The 16,582-nt window shown below is 43.4% G+C and overlaps 1 protein-coding gene across 4 annotated transcripts in view; it reads left to right on the top strand.

The window, feature by feature from the left end:
- Positions 1–16,582, top strand: part of LOC110487975 (insulin-like growth factor 2 mRNA-binding protein 3) — a 38,511-nt gene continuing 21,929 nt past the window's right edge. For 2 of the 4 annotated variants that reach the window (XM_036970718.1, XM_036970719.1), the window contains exons 1-5: positions 598–772; positions 1,705–1,765; positions 10,422–10,470; positions 14,843–14,894; positions 15,051–15,114. In XM_036970718.1, coding sequence (XP_036826613.1) covers positions 598–772; positions 1,705–1,765; positions 10,422–10,470; positions 14,843–14,894; positions 15,051–15,114 — 401 coding nt within the window. Of the gene's footprint in view, positions 773–1,704; positions 1,766–10,421; positions 10,471–10,503; positions 11,171–14,842; positions 14,895–15,050; positions 15,115–16,582 lie in introns of those variants that run through there. The other 2 variants (XM_036970717.1, XM_036970720.1) reach the window with 2 other exon arrangements.

A 16,582-nucleotide genomic window follows, 5' to 3' on the forward strand; every position in this document is an offset into this window, starting at 1 on the left:
TGGGTTCTCACAGAATCTCTTAACTCACATAGCTCGCCAGGTTTTTCCCCCAACACCAATCCACTCTTCCCCTCATTTTCTCTCGACTACGGTCCCCACCCCAGATTCCCGTGACATATTCCCAATCCAACACTTAATTGAGCAACTTGGATTCCTCACGTGCGGGGTTGATTTGTAGTTTGAACACGTGGCTCATTCAAAAAAGCCGGAATATCCTAGTTTTTTTTCCCTTCCCCTTCTTCATATTGGTTTTATTCAGAGGCGGGCACGAGCCTTAACGTGTGTGAATTTATCTGTCTCTTTGCCAAGGGGTTTGGAGGAAGACAAAAAAGTCGTGTCTCCTTTTTCACTCAGTCAGCTATCGTTTTGGAGAAACTGAATAAATAATTAAGATACAATTTTTTTGCGCGATAGAGAAGAGGCGAGTAAGCGCAAACGCGACGAGGTTGCCCGTCAAATATATCTGTGGCTTCAACGACTGGGGGAAGCACGCCACCGCCACTCCGTTGAGTAGTAAGGCGATTTTGGCGACTCCAAACCCGAGAGAGCAAATCACGATTTCCTTCTGCGTAAAGATTGTCAATTTCAGCGCAGACCATGAATAAGCTGTACATTGGAAACGTGAGTGAAGAGGCGAGTGCCGAGGACTTGGAAACTATATTTGAGCAGTGGAAGATTCCGCACAGTGGTCCGTTTCTCATCAAAACTGGTTATGCTTTCGTGGATTGCCCCGATGAAAAGATAGCAATGATGGCCATCGACATTCTTTCAGGTGAGACAATAAAAAAGGCGTTCGAACGGTGCTTTATTGCGGAAATGGCTACGGGTTTACTTTAACCGCTGTAGATGGATGCATGGAGCCCAATAGGGTGGGGGTGTATCCAAGCTTGTCTCCTTGCCTCACGCTTGGCTCCTGACACCGTAGAAGGATAGTCCATGCCTTTTGATAAATTCAAAGTGTGAATTTTATATTGTACAAAAACGTTGAAGTAACTTGTTTGAGTGAAGGAAGGAAGAAACGCCTGTCCAGTGTAACGCCATTCAGAGCAACGGGGCACACAGGCAGTGGCCGCACATTGCAGGCTTGTGTCTAACATGGATCACTTCGATTAAATGTAACTCTGTATTGTTACTTTTGTTGCCGCCTTTGAGTTTGCACTCTCTTCCTGGACCAACAAAGTCTTAATGGAAGTATGGCCTAACTTGTTAAATTATAGCACACAGTGCATGTGCCCTATGCTGACACACCAGGTGGCTTAATTGTGTATTGGTCAAATGTAGGCCAACGAAATGCAAGCCTAATGCAAACGACTTTTTATTTACAATTTAGAAACGACAACAAATGTACGCAATGTGGGTCAAACAGTGGCATTCAGCAGGCCACAATCTAGAAATAAAAAAATTACGATTTTACGAAATATCCTCGTATTGAGCTCAGGTGTCGGATACTTGTCATCGATACCATATTTAACCTTTTAGAATAGACATTCACGTTACGTTCGGTGAAACTTAGTGAACATAAAGTAATTTCTGTAATTTGAATGGTCACACAATTGTGCTTCCGATTGAAATTAACGTTATTTCGTGCCAGGCCTTTTTGGTCATAAACTACAGTTGAGGCCTACTTTTGGCTGCCTATGAGAACAGTTGAAGAGAACTTAACTAATTGTGAACTAAAATTTGCATTTATTCTCCTCACTATAGGTAAAGTTGAACTACATGGAAAACTCATAGAAGTGGAGCACTCGGTCCCTAAACGTCAAAGGTAAATTCTGATGATAAACTCATTTATTGTCCAACTGATCCATTTACGCTATAAGGGGCTGCTGCTGTCCTCAGCCAAATTGTACATATCTCCATCGACACTTCTGGAAACATGTTATTTTTGTAACGTTATTTGATTGAAGTGGTCTGATTGTGTCTTGTAGTCAGTGTGTTTGGGGCGTCAGCAGGAAGGGACGGAATGTTTGTTCATTTGGGGCAAGCAAAAATTCATAGGGTGTGTGTAGAGGTCGAATTATACGGGCATGAAGGATCTCATACCGTCAAGCCTATGGCGACCTAAAATATGCGACTTATTAAAAAAAAAAAAAAAAAGTACCTTATTTTAGACACCATTCCCATCTGTGGAAGTAGTTAGCCTATATAGTGCAAATCTCCAAGTGTTTAACACTTGCAAACTGTAGGGCTATTTTAAGCAGCAATAGCATTCTGGGCCTGCTTAGGTGTGTACATGTATGAATGTGTGTGTTGAGGCGTAGGCCCTCTGAAGTCGTCCATTTGAGAAGGATCTGGCCGTGATTCTCTCTTGCTGCCCCATGCTTCTGCTCTCCTTGCTCATTGTGATGGTGCACGAGATGGACTCGGAAAACCCCCGGTCTGCTAAAGACCATGTAGCTCCGTGTAGGCTACAGTCAACAGGATTAAACTATGCTGAGTTATAGCCTTTAGTCTGGGGCGATATTGATCCTCATTTACGTGGAAGAGGGACAAAAAAATGCAACAATTTGGCGTGGCATGTAGGATACCCGCCACATGAAACATGTTGTCCTTTATTAAACCTTTCTTGGATTTTAATTGCTGTCATTGAAATGAGTAATTATTGAAAACATTTGAGGATTTGGAGGAAGAGGATTTAGAGCCGAAATGCACTTTAATGTGTTTAGATTGTGCATTTTAATGATTTAAATCATTTGAGCTCAAAGCAGTGGATAAAGGCTACTGTTATGTTTGGCTACTGCTATGTTTGTAAGAAATTAGAAACGAGCATCTGGTCACAACTTTTAAAAATGTATATTAAAGTCGTTTCACATATAATTATGATTTGTGTAATTGCTGATACCACCATTTAGGCCTACTAATTAGAATAATCTGTTTTTATTGATATTCTGCACAAAATGGTGTTAACATATTTAAAATATACAATTATTAAAGTGGACATATTTATTTACATGCTTTGAAATGTCCATGCATTGAATTGTCGAGGTTAAGGCCAAAATGAACTTCCGCAGAGCTCCCCCTAAATGCGTTTACTGCTTTTAGCTTGTTCATTTGGATGGAATCATTAACCTATTTAAAAAGAAAAGCCAAATCACTCTGGTCAATTTGTTGACCTTTCCCCTCCCAAAGTGCTAGATATTTTTTGCTAAATGATTTGTCTTCGACGTGTAGGTTTACAGACACTGGCGATTTGTAGTGGTAGGCCTTTATAGTAGGTAGGCCTTTTAACTGACTTGCCTAGCTAAATAAAATATATATAGTGAAGTGTAAGCCTGGTGCTTTTTGGCCTCCACCTACAGAAAAAGGAGAGAAAAAAGATTAAGTCCCCCCTTTGCCACAGGAAAGGTTATAGGAGCGACTGGGAACAGTATCCTGCCCATCACACACACACACACACACACACACACTGAGGTGTGCACTGGGGCCCCTCTGCATTCCAGCCTGCTGAGTGTCAGCTGGAGGCTCGGCCAATCACCACAACTTAACCTTTGAACTTGTGGGAAGGGGAAGTGCAAGCAAGGAGGCAGAGGCTCCTGGTGTCCTCCAGTGTTCCAGGGTGGGACTGTAGACATTAAAACCAGTAGATGGTGATAGCGCTGATGTCATCCACTTATTCCTGTGGAAAACTCCCAATGGCACGTGAAGCCGGAACTATTTGAATTTGAAGCCCGCCATATTGCTGAATGGCACCAAAAAAATATTTAAGGATTATGGTGAAAGTGGCCTTTACTAGCAAAGGATCGTGGTCAATATAATCATTTTCATCCTGCCTGAGAGAGTCAACCTTAATGTCGAAGGTAGAGTTATTCAAGTCTTGCTCTACGAGGTCCAGAGCCTGCTGGTTTTCTGTTCTACCTGATAATTAATTGCACCCACCTGGTGGCCCAGATCTAAATCAGTGCTCAATTAGAGGGGGGGGGGGTAGTGGAACTAGCTTTGAGGTCCAGAGTTGATGAGGGCATGAGCTTCATTGTAACCTGCCGTCCCGTGATTGGTCTGTCAGCACGTGGTCATGTATGACTACAAATGTAGTAGTCAGAATGGATCACTATTTAATTAAGTATCTTGATTTATGGCAAACTTTTAAAGGATTCACCACTGGAATGGAACTTGATCCTCATCAAAGTTTAGAGCCCAAAACATCTCTATAAATTGTTTAGCCGTTCTGGGGATTGTAATTTACATATGCTTTCTAGGGCAAACAAGGGGCCTCATAACTGTTGTAAATTTCACACTATTTACGGCCGCCCTTTCTGAAAAGACTGCGCTCGTACAAAAATATCTAAAGATTTATAAACTTGGCGCACGCCATACATACGAATGTTTCCCATTTATAAATCAGAATGTCCTGAAATTCTGCGAACAAACAAGCATAACCACTCCACCTGAAAAATGCCCATTCACCTTTTTATGGTGACAACAATAAACCCTATTTTCTGCAAACTGTGGAACTATTGGAATTGGGTTGAGACAGTTTTCTGAAGGAAATGGCAATGGCGAACTTGATCAAAGGTCTTTGGTGGTTTGATAGCCATGACATTTGCTGCAGGCCAAGGCTACCTGACAGACAACGTTATTGAAAGACAAACACAATTGCAAATTGCAGTGGACCTGTAAACAGGTGTTTTGTATTGACTTTTTATTTAACCTATACACTTCACTGCCCACGACTTCTGACACGATGTCTATTTAGTGGTAGCCGTACACACTTCAATGCAGAAGATGAGCTGTTCACCTGTTAAATTCTACTATTTGTTATAAACTACGCTCCCTACTTTTTTTCATAGAGCAAAATACTTAAAAATAGCCTGTCTACTGGGGCCCAATTAATTTGTTGTAGGATACCTCAGGAATATGAACCTATCAAGGCCAGAAAGGTGAGGAATTTATTTTGCAAAGGTTATGAAAATATATTATGTTTACAAATAAAATATTGTCTACACACGAAATTTGAAGTGACAGTGTTGAGACGTATGGAAGTAGTCTATACTGCCCTACCAAGCAAAAAGACAGTAACTGCTCATAGCATGGAACTGAGAAAAAGTTGTTTAATTTACCTTGGTTTCACAGTAACTTTATGCAGTTACTGCTGACATGACCCCCATTTTCTCCAAAACACAATACAATAGAGGCAGGATACTTGTCCACATGATTAAGCATGTAGTCATTTTTGCAACAATAAATAACACATTTCTGACCAAATTAGCAGTTACTGCCTTTTTGTGTGATAGGGCAGTGTAATCGTCCATTCTACTGCTAAACTAAGCTCCTGACCAGACAATAGAGCAAAGTACTTGAAATAGTAGTAAATAAATAAGCTATCAAGTGTCCTATTAAACAAAGTATCAGAAGAATGGTATTGTAACTTGTTGTAGGCCTATAGGCTACCTGGTGAGTATGAAAACATCACAGAAAAGGTTAAAAAAAATTCAGCAATTGAATTAAAGTTTATTTAACCTTTAATATAACCAGGCTGGTCAGTTAAGAACAAATTCTTATTTACAATGACTGCCTACCCTGGCCGAACCCTAACCTGGACCAATTGTGCGCGGCCCTATGGGACTCCGAATCACGGCCGCTTGTGTTAACAGCTTGGAATCGTAGTAACGCCTCTAGCACTGAGATACAATGTCTTATACCGCTGTGCGACTCTGGAGCCCTCAATTATCATGGAAATAATATAATTAATATAGCCTAGCAAAATAGATGCCTGTCTCTAAATATTTTAGAATGCCAAGATAAACTAAATTGATCTTTCTTCTCACTAACGACAAACAATTGCATATTGTTATTAACCTGTTATGAACAAACGAGTCCATTTTTATCCGCCATTTTATCAAAATACTTGGCTGCTTGCAATGCAATAGTTCCACCACTAGAAACTGTGTACACGTGGTCTAAAGTTTGTGGGAAGCTGAGCACAATCTCACTTCAAGTTAAGTTTTTTTTAAAAGTAAATGGCAACTTTAGCGTGTGAACTAGAGCACCCATGTTTAGGGTCATATTTTGTACATACACATGGTTTATAAATGAGGTCCAAGGGCTTTTGGCACCGCTAGGTTGTTACGCATTAGCCGACCAGCAGAGCTCGTGACTTCACACTCCAGACCAAACACCGGGGGCCTGGGTGGGATAGGCACATCGAGGGGTGCATGCAGTTTGTTGGGGTGGGTGGGCTAAGTTTTGGTGCAAGTGTGCCATTTGCCTTAGTCCTACTCCAACGTGACATTTTCCATAGTCATTGTTGGTTTTTGGCCTACACATTGTAATCGCCGTAGCTTGATCATGAGGGGTTACAGGAGTTAAATGGAATAATGCAATAAGTTAAGATCGTTTTGGGCCCAGCGGACAACCACCAACATTTAGGGTGTAGGTGTATTTTGGCTACTTATAGTTCCTCACTAATTAGTTTATTTCATGTTAACTCTCGTGCTCTATAGCTGTACTAGTCAGTTTGTAGGACACACACAGACCCTATAACATGCTACACTGTGACCTGATTAGAGCTAAATTCATTAGTTTGAGTAAAGCACCGAAATAAAATATAACTTCCATCTGTTAAAAAAATAAAGAATTGCATGATTTGAGACGTGTCCCGTGTGAGGCATTCAGGCAGGTCAAGGGGCGAGTAGGAAGTTGCTGTGTAACTGTTGATGAATCAGTGTTATTGAATGTCAGTAATGTAAAATTCCACAACTCGTACCAGTCTGCCTTGTGAAGATGGTTCAACTTGAACCTAGTTTAGTATTAGTCTAGGACCTTTTTAAAAATATTTTTATACCAGACAACAAATCCAGACAACAAATCTGAAGTTGTATCGGCACAGTAACTTACTCACACGTTCTAAAACTTCAGATGTAGATAAAATATGATCAATATTCTCATCAAATGGCGAAGGGCGTAGGTCATTAAATCCTAACCATCGCCATTTAAACCAAAAAAATACACCTATTGCCCTATTCATTTAACCAACAGACAAAAAAATCGTAAGTCGTAAAAGCAAAGCCCACTTCCATGGTCATTCTAACCCAGTAACTGCGGCTTTGTGAGGAGTAGTAGCTCCCAGCTCTTATTAAAGAATTTGGGGTCAGGAGGTCACTGTGGGGCCCAACCTGCAAAGAAGGGATTTTGGATAGAAGCACGGGGGTGCCCGAAATTCTCTATGGCCACTTGTCCCATCTAGCTAGTGGGACTAAAGGTCCCTAAACTCACTCATGCTTATCATGGAGCAAGAGACACTGTGATAGTGTGGAGTTTTATGCTACAGAACCATTGCATACCATGCTGCAGGGAAGTACAATTTTTAGCTATTTATGCGTGCAAATCATCAGATTTAATTTAGAAATATTCAAATTCTAGCCCAAACCAATTCAGCAATTTTTTTTGCTTTACATTTTAGCTTTTTTTTTTTTTACTGCAGAATGGACACTTGTTGTGAAGTGGAATGGCCCATGTAAGAGTGCAGTGGAATGGCCCATGTAAGAGTGCAGTGGAATGGCCCATGTAAGAGTGCAGTGGAATGGCCCATGTAAGAGTGCAGTGGAATGGCCCATGTAAGAGTGCAGTGGAATGGCCCATGTAAGAGTGCAGTGGAATGGCCCATGTAAGAGTGCAGTGGAATGGCCCATGTAAGAGTGCAGTGGAATGGCCCATGTAAGAGTGCAGTGGAAAGTGAGCAGTTTTTTGAGATCAGTCATTCAGAACGCCTGCGTACTGAATAGTCAATGAGTGTGGATGAATGGGCGTTGAGCACAGATCTGGGTGTGTTTTTGTGTGTTTCCTGACATGGATGGGTTTTTATAGTGTGGGTGCCGGTGTTTCTGTTGAGTATTGTTTGTATGATAAGATGGATGGTGGGGGAGGGGTAGTGACATGGATGATCATGCTAGTGAGAAACGGGGATGGATGTGGTGAAGTCTGATGTTGCTCGACATGGGATTCCTCCTATGGGTTTTACACACACACGCACTCCATCACAACTCAGCCCTCACGGTCCCCACACCCCTCCATGTTTCTGTCAGTGGACTTGTGTCCATGGAAACGCGAGCCCCACCCCTACAGGGCAGAGGGCCCTTGTGTCTGTCCCCCCCCAAACCACCCCTTTCCCAAATCAAAGGCTGGGACTAGGGAATGCACCCCCCCCAATACCCCGGCTGACTTCGTCCGTGTGTGTGGAGCTATAGGTTAATCTGGCTTGAAGTGCTTGGTGCATTTGCACATTTTGCACAGCATTCCCACTGCAATGCAGAGCAACGTGCACAGGGAGAAAGGGGTCTGTATCAGCCAGGAATGGCACAGTAGACCGGAAAGGGCTGCAATTCCTCTCGGACGCTTAATGGTATTTTTTTTCTACAATTCTCCATTTAGAATATATCTATGTTTTTGGTCCAAATAAATGAATAACATTTAATTTGAGGCCCTGTTGGTGTGACAATGCTGAAAGTTCCTCCAGATTGAGTCTGCATGTTAAAGAATCTGTAAATCTTCTTGTGGTACGTGAGGGGGTTGGAAATAAATAAATGAATACTAACGGCAAATGTCATTGAACTTTCCCCTACTAAGTTTTCACTGTGGCCTAGTCCTGCATGCATGGACGCCCACAAACCTTCTAGACTGCAGATGTGGATTTCTGTGCATCACATTTTTAGTATGCTCCAATGTAAAGCTTGTTTTCTCTCTTCATATAATGAAGTGTGAGCTGGGCTGTGTGGGTGGCGGGCTGAGAAACATCTTTAAGGCTACCAACCAGCCTGTTCATGGAAACATTAACATTTGACTCACTCATTGACTTGCACAGCTTAAGACCAGTTGAGTAGGAAAGCATGTTTTCAATTCAATCATATTTCGATTGTATAGTCTATTAGACTTCTCTACTCTTTTAAACTTAAGTCCGTGACGAGCAGGAGTGTGATATGCACATCCTGAACTTGAGGAACAAATAATACAGATGAAGAATTGAGGCCTGCTCATTGCTGCTCTGCAAAGCTTTAGTCCTGACCCACAAAATACAACGTTTCCAATTTATTTTTTGTCAGGTGTCAAAAGGTCTTTTGACATTTCATGGTAAACACACCCAAGTCTTCATTTCCTGGTCAAAACTGTGCTTTTAGCCATGATATGGATTTTTTTTTGTTGGTCCTAGTGGAAATTGTTTGTTGTTTTTGGTGTCGTATGTCTTGACTAGATGTCAGTGGGAGAAGTTTACAGTAAGATTGTAGGGGTTTGGTTTTGGTTAGGAGTGTTTTTGTGGGTGGGTGTACGGTCTGTGTAGAACTGAGTAGGGGTCACAGTCTGTCCTGGAACTCAAAGCTGCATGTACATTGTGTTCCTTTAGTGTGGGAACAGGTGGTGGTGGAGCAGCCTGGACACTTTTCCCACATTTATCTCCGTGGTCCAAACGATCACCTTTTTATGAAACGTGTCACAATTACACCAAATGACATTGTACATTTTTGTAATTTAATAGATGCTGTTATCCAGAGCGACTTAGTAGTGAGTGCATACATTTTTCATACTACTTTCCAATACTGGTCCCCCATGAGAATCGAAACCCACAACCCTGGCATTGCAAGCGCCATGCTGTACCACCTGAACTGTTTAAATCCAGACTCGTTACAATTCACTACTCCAACCAAGCATCTGTATGACCTCCAAAGTATTTGTGTCCTTGGTATTCACAATGTTTTCATCGAAACCAAACGTTTTCAAAATGTGGTTTGGAGTTTGAAATGCAGGACATTCTGAATACTAACAGTAAATGGTAGGATAGTCTGTTCTGCGCCACTGTGCTCCTGTTGACTGTTATGTGAGCGCTCCTTCGTTCTGAATCCCCATCTGTTCTCTCTGCTTTGACACAGCTAGTGGAGGTTCCCTCTTTCCTGGGCTTGGCATCCCTCCCTTTTCTGCGCTCACTCTCCTCCTCTGCCTTTCTGCTCCTCTCTCCTCCATACCCCTCCCCTCCTTTCTTCCTGTCTCTCTTCCTCCCTTCTTACCTGTCCTCCCTCCATCTCCTTGCCATGCTCTCCTCCCCCTACCTCTCCTCCCTCCCTCTCTCCCACCCGATGCTTCTCATTATCAGCTGGTTTGAACAGTTTCTCCACACGATCAAGCTACCAGTCCAACAATGTAACAGCCTCTCTCTCCTTCCCTCCCTCCCGCTCTCCATCCATTCCTCCCTCTTGTGCACACCCGCTGGGCTTGGGGGGGGTATTAAAACATTAGTCATGTCCACAGCTTGTGCACCTCTCCCCTTGTACAGAGCACAGAATGCTGGAAGGAGACACCTACTAACTTGCTGTTTTATTACTTTATTTATTTTGAACCGGTCAATTTGTCCTTTAGCCCAACGAACTCTTAATGCTGACTTTTGGATCCACTCATTTATTCCCTCTTCCCTTCTCTACCCCTCTCTTTCCTTTTAGGAGCTGTAAGCTGCAGATCAGGAACATCCCGCCTCATCTGCAGTGGGAGGTAAGTGTTAATTGGTCCATTGGTAAAGCTTTGGATCTAACGAGCTATACTCGGTCCCGTTCAATGGGAACTAACGTTAAAAAAATATTTGAAACAGGATGTGAATGTAAGCCTTTTTATTGGGTGTAAACGAGTCCACTGACGAGGTTCTTTGCCATCTTTGCGTTCCATTTTGGTTTTGGATCCACTCATTAGTTCTTTAGAACAGAGGCTAGTCTTGCAGGTCGCCATTTTCTTCTGGCTGTCTCATTATGGTACTTTTATATTTAGGCTCACGCACCAAAGGGCACCCTATTCCGTATGTAGTGTGCTACTTTAGACCAGGTCCCATAGGGTCACTATGAAAGGAATAGGTTTGTGTTTTGGTACTTAATTTACTTTTTTAGTACAGGTAGTAATTTAGAAGTTGATTTTGTAAGAATATTTCATCCAGAAACTTGATATGGAGGTGACTACCAGCATAAAGCAAGCATAGGACAGTCATTTTCAAGCTATTGTTGGTGGTAATGACTATCATATTTCAAATGTGCCTACATTACCTCATCTATTTCATTGCTGCAGACTTGTTGGTTGTTGTGCTCATGCCGTGTGTGTGTGTGTGTGTGTGTGTGAGATCAATGGAGCTGTGATAGTCTGTGTAACAGTGGAGGATTACCTTTTAGACGAGTGACCTACTAATGAACTGCAGGTATACAGTAAGGTGCGTTGTGCAACAAGAGTGTGACACGCATGACGTGTGTGTGCGCATCCCCGGCCTGTGAGAGATCAAACCTTGCTCATGCAGACATGGTCAGATCTCTTGTTATTGTTACACACCACCTACTGCCATTCATTCTCAATTTATCAATTGGTTATTGCCCTGCAGTACTGCCTTCAGGAAAGGATTTATACCAGTGGTCGTTTGTCTCAAGAATCAGACTCATTCTTAGTAGGCCTGGGAGATGTACTTATACCAGTGATCGTTTGTCTCAAGAATCAGACTCATTCTTAGTAGGCCTGGGAGATGTACTTATACCAGTGATCGTTTGTCTCAAGAATCAGACTCATTCTTAGTAGGCCTGGGAGATGTACTTATACCAGTGGTCGTTTGTCTCAAGAATCAGACTCATTCTTCGTAGGCCTGGGAGATGTACCTTATACCAGGGTATTACCAGTTATTGACGGTATGATTTTGTACCCCTGCAGCAGGGTTGGGTGCTATGCCACTGCTTAGAACTATAAGAAATGTTACATGTCAAATTATATCATGCGCTAGGCTCCAGCTATGCATTTGGTTTGCTAACTTGCTATCTAAGTGCCTAGATGTCAATCTCAAGCTTCTTGTTTACAGCGGAGACATTCAAACCCCTATTGGATCAAGCTTCCTGGTGTCTAAATTGTTTGTGCACAAAAAAACGTTTATTTTGTTTTTTTTTATAGTGCCCCTGGTGTGCACTTCTGGTAATACTGTTTATCCCAATATGGTACAGAAACGGTATGACCATTTAACGCTCAACCCAAAGTCATCTTGGTGTTGCCCACAGGTTGCTCATTTGGTTCCACTTGTCTAAGATAATCCTTGATCCTTTCTGCTCGCTGTCTAAAGAGAATGGACTAGGTCTGTATCACAGGAAACATCTACTTTAGAAAAGGGTGTTTCAGGTCTCATTTTTACCAAATAGAATAGAGTTAATGGACAAGGTTCTCTTCCATTCTAAACTCGTAGTGCATGGGCCAAAGTATGACTGATTTGAGCCTCTCCACCTTGGACGTAACTGTTCTAAATTGACACAAAGCATTTTGCACTGGTTGGCTTGTCTTGTGCTGTGTAAATGGGTGGTAGTCTATAGCATGTTAGTTAGCTGATGGTTATTTGACCAGAATGGGGATGGTGGTTGGAATGGGGGAGGGAGGGACTGAACACAGAACCGTCTTTGACGTGAAGGAGACCTTGTATCTTATCAGGGAGATAACATGGTGCCTCAGTACACAGCCATGCAGGCAAAGAGCTGGCTTGTTCGCTAGGATAGCTCGTGGTTGGCGGGTGGGCCTGCTCTGTGTTGCCTCCATGTGCTATGGACAGACACTCACAGAATGTGTAGCATTACTCCTGTCCCACCCCTCCCCCAACCCAACCACCGCTTCCTGCAGGAATGCACTCCACCCTTTCCTGAATGGCCTGGATTCTCATTGGCTGAGCCCTGGAGACGGGCAGACGTGGAAGCCAGTGAATATGCAGGTGCTCTTCACCACAGGGAATGTAGGATCAGTGCTGGAACAGCCAATGGGACGGCTCTGAGATGGTTCAGGGGCGGGAGGGAAGGGGATTGGTGGTTTGGGAGAAAGGGGGCCGGGAGTGACTCTGATTGGTCAGAAAGGGGGGTTGTGAGTGCTCAGGCGTGGGTTTCAGTAAGCCTGGGCATGATTGGAGGTCCTCTCCCTGTAGGCTGTGTTTGGACTCCTGTCCCTCCCTCGCTCTCTCCCACCTTCTCATCCATGACTACACTTGAAGAGGAACATTAGATCTAGCTAGTTGAAGTTTTCCAGATTGGTTTGGCTCCGACAGATTTTTGGTGTCTTTCTCTGGACTCACAAGTGGATAAAGATCAGTTCAGCTTGATAATGTGGGGAAATTAAAGATCACGAATTTAGAAAGATCTCTCTCGTGCTTGACTCGTACAGCCTGGTTGATAGGTGGTGTTGAAGGGCCAGTTGGATCACAGGGCTGATGACAACCTTCTTGCCTTTGTGCTGTTGTCTGTGCCCAATGTTTGTACCATGTTCTGTGATGCTATGGTGTGTTGATACCATGCTATGTTGTCTTAGGTCTCCGTGTGTGTGCGCGCTCATATTTGTATTTTTAATCTCAGCCCCCTTCCTGCAGGAGGCCGTCATTGTAAAGAAGAGTTTGCTCTTAACTGACTTGCCTAGTTAAATAAGAAGGTACATCTAGCTAGATGTACTCGGGCTTATTTGAAATGAGCTAGCTTCAGCATCACATTCCAGCTCACGCTTCATCCATGTTACGATGGTAGATATTGGTTGTGCACCCGTTGCTTACTGGAGCCTGCTCCATCTGGGCTTGTAACTGCGTGTTCGCGTCGCACATGGCTAGTCGACCGCCAGACTCGTCGATGACATTATGGTGAAACATCAACCCATGGTCTGTGCCACAACTTAATTTTTGCCGGAATCTAAATGAAAAGTTTACCTGCAGATTCAGCAGGAAATGTGAAATGGGTTATTAGAAGGGCAGTGTTCCTTACGCATATCTTTCTTTGGTGTGCTTGTCAGAACAAATGACATGTTTTGGTGTTGAGCTGTTATCAATCACAAGTCCCTTTATTACAAATGTTTTACTGCACGTTTTAGTTTCAAATGTGTTTGAACATTTCTATTTTTAACTCATTTTAATGAATCAAATATTTAATCAGTCATCTTCCTCATTTGGTCCGGAGAATGAAGGAATTTGATTGGTCTTCAACTCACTTCTCAAACACTTCATTCAGGGATAACTGGAGTTTAAACCTGAGTTGGCCTACCACGGTGCAGGTTAGTTCTGGAGGATTCGTTGCCATAGAAATGTACCTGGCTAAAAGGTGAGCCACATTGGTGGTACCGGTTATCCCGAGTTAAACTCAATTACCTCGCTAATTCCTCAAACCAGATTCGTAGTATAGGGCTCTGGTGTTATCCACGTGCACATGGATTTTGGACTGTATATATGTACTTGTGGTGGAGTAGGGGGTCCGAGGGCACAGTCTGTGAATGTATTGTTTTTAAAAGTGTATAAACTGCCTTTAATTTTGCTGGACCCCAGGAAGCGTACTGGGGATCCATAGTAAATACAAAATATTGATGAATGTGTGTCTTAACTGTAAATGTTTATTATCGTGATTGGCCCATGGGCTTGACGTTGGGATGAAGCTGTAGTATGTTGCCCCTCGACCCTTCGGTCAGTTTTGCATTTCCCCCACTAATAGTTCAATTTAGAATTGGGGGAGGTAAATCTGTACCTAGGGGAAACTTATCCCCAGGGCATGTGTTCCTGATCACCTGCTGGGTGTTTATGAACGTTGGCATTAACCTGTATAATCTTACAGAATTTAACTAAAATTGCTCTGCTGTTTCCTGTTTTGCACTGAACTGTGCACCCCTGCGATAGACTAACGTCCTGTCCAGGGTCCTGCCCTGTCCACTGATGCATCAAGCAGCCTCACGCTACAGAAACAGGAGATGGATGTGCCGTTCTCTCACACAAGGCTTACCTACTAAACTGTACTCACTAGAAAGCCAGTTTGAGTCCCCATGATAGTGTGAAAAAGACATTGGTATCTAACTGGAACTCTGGTCTGGTTCTAGTCACATTCTCTCCCCTGTGGTTCTGACTCAGGTTCTGGATGGCATGTTGGCTCAGTATGGCACAGTGGAGAACTGCGAGCAAGGTATATACACACACACACACACACCATAGCCTTTCTGTATCTGCTGTTTCTAGTAGGTTTTTGTTCAAGTCTGTAACTGTTCAGTTGAAGTGCATGTTTAGTGTATAAACTTGTATTGCCCTGTGGGTGTTAAGTCTGTTCTCCCTCCCTCCACAGTAAATACAGACACAGACACGGCAGTGGTCAACGTTCGATACGGTGCCAAGGACCAGGCCAGACAGTAAGCACACACCTTTTCTTAGTTTAAGACTGCTCTTGTAGAATGCAGAGACTTGTTTAGGTGGTTTGCACTTTTCCCAGCACTGCATTTGAATTGATCCCCTTTGATTTGTTAGTGCAGCGCATTCCTCGTCACCCTCCAAAGCAGTCCATTCTAAGTGGCTGCTATAGGAGTAACATGCTGGCTGAGAGAAGCTAGCTCACTGCTGCCCTCTGGTGTGTGTGGCGCCCTGACCATTCCTGATAAAGTGGGCGTGGACGGTGTATGAAAATGAATGGGAACATTTAGTGCAGTTCACAGAACAGTCAGTCCTGGCCTTGAAGAGCAACAGGGGTTTGTTCCACCCCTGCACTAATACACATGATTATTCTAATGCTTTTATCATCCAGATCTCGTTTCAGTAGTGAGAAAATAAAATTGTCAGTTGACTTTGGAACACAACTGACCTTGCATCAGTAGCCTATCCAGAGGGGTCAAGCAAGTTCCTCTTGTGACTGACAGCTTTATATTATTAGTTCTGTGACAGTAGCTATGTTTATGTTAACTTGGAAACTGTATCCTGGACTTCCTGACGGGCCTCCTCCAGGTGGTAAGGGTAGGCAACAACACATCTAACACTCTGTTCCTCAGCACGGGAGGCCCTCAAGGGAACGTGCTTAGTCCCTTCCTGTACTCCCTGTTCACCCACGACTGCATGGCCAAGCACAACTCTAACACATGAAGTTTGCTGACGACACAATGGTGGTAGGCCTGATCAACGATGAGACAGCCTATAGGGAGGTCAGACACCTCTCCCTCAACTTGAGCAAGACAAAGGAGATGTTCGTGGACTACAGGAAAGGGGGGGGCCCGAATACGCCCCCATTCTCATCAACGGGGCTATAATGGAGCGGGTCGAGTGTTTGATTTTCCTTGGTGTCCACATCACCCACAAGCTAACATGGTCCCAAGACAGTTGTGAAGAGGGCACGACAACACCTTTTCCCCCTCAGGAGACTGAAAAGATTTGGCATGGGTCCCCAGATCCTTAAAAGGTTCTACAGCTGCATCATCGAGAGCATCCTGACCAGTTGCATCACTGCCTGGTATGGCAACTGCTTTGCATCTGACCGTAAGATGCTAGAGGGTAGTGCGTACAGCACAGTACATCACTGGGGCCAAGTTTCTTGCCATACAGTAACTATATACAAAGCGGGGGGTTCAATGTAAATAGCCCGGTGGCCATTTTAATAACTGTTCAGCAATCTTATGGTTTGCTGAACCGCAATCTTATGGTTTGCTACCGCATGGCATGCGTTACCTGAGCGCCAAGTCTAGGACCAAAACTCTCCTTAACAGCTTCTACACCCAAGCCATAAGACTGCTGAACAGTTATTAAAATGGCCACCGGGCTATTTACATTGAACCCCCCCCCCCCCCCTCCCCCCCCTTTGTTTTTACACTGCTGCTAATTGCTGTTTATCTATGC

Source organism: Oncorhynchus mykiss, chromosome 32, assembly GCF_013265735.2.
Source record: "Oncorhynchus mykiss isolate Arlee chromosome 32, USDA_OmykA_1.1, whole genome shotgun sequence".
NCBI classification, from domain to species: domain Eukaryota; kingdom Metazoa; phylum Chordata; class Actinopteri; order Salmoniformes; family Salmonidae; genus Oncorhynchus; species Oncorhynchus mykiss.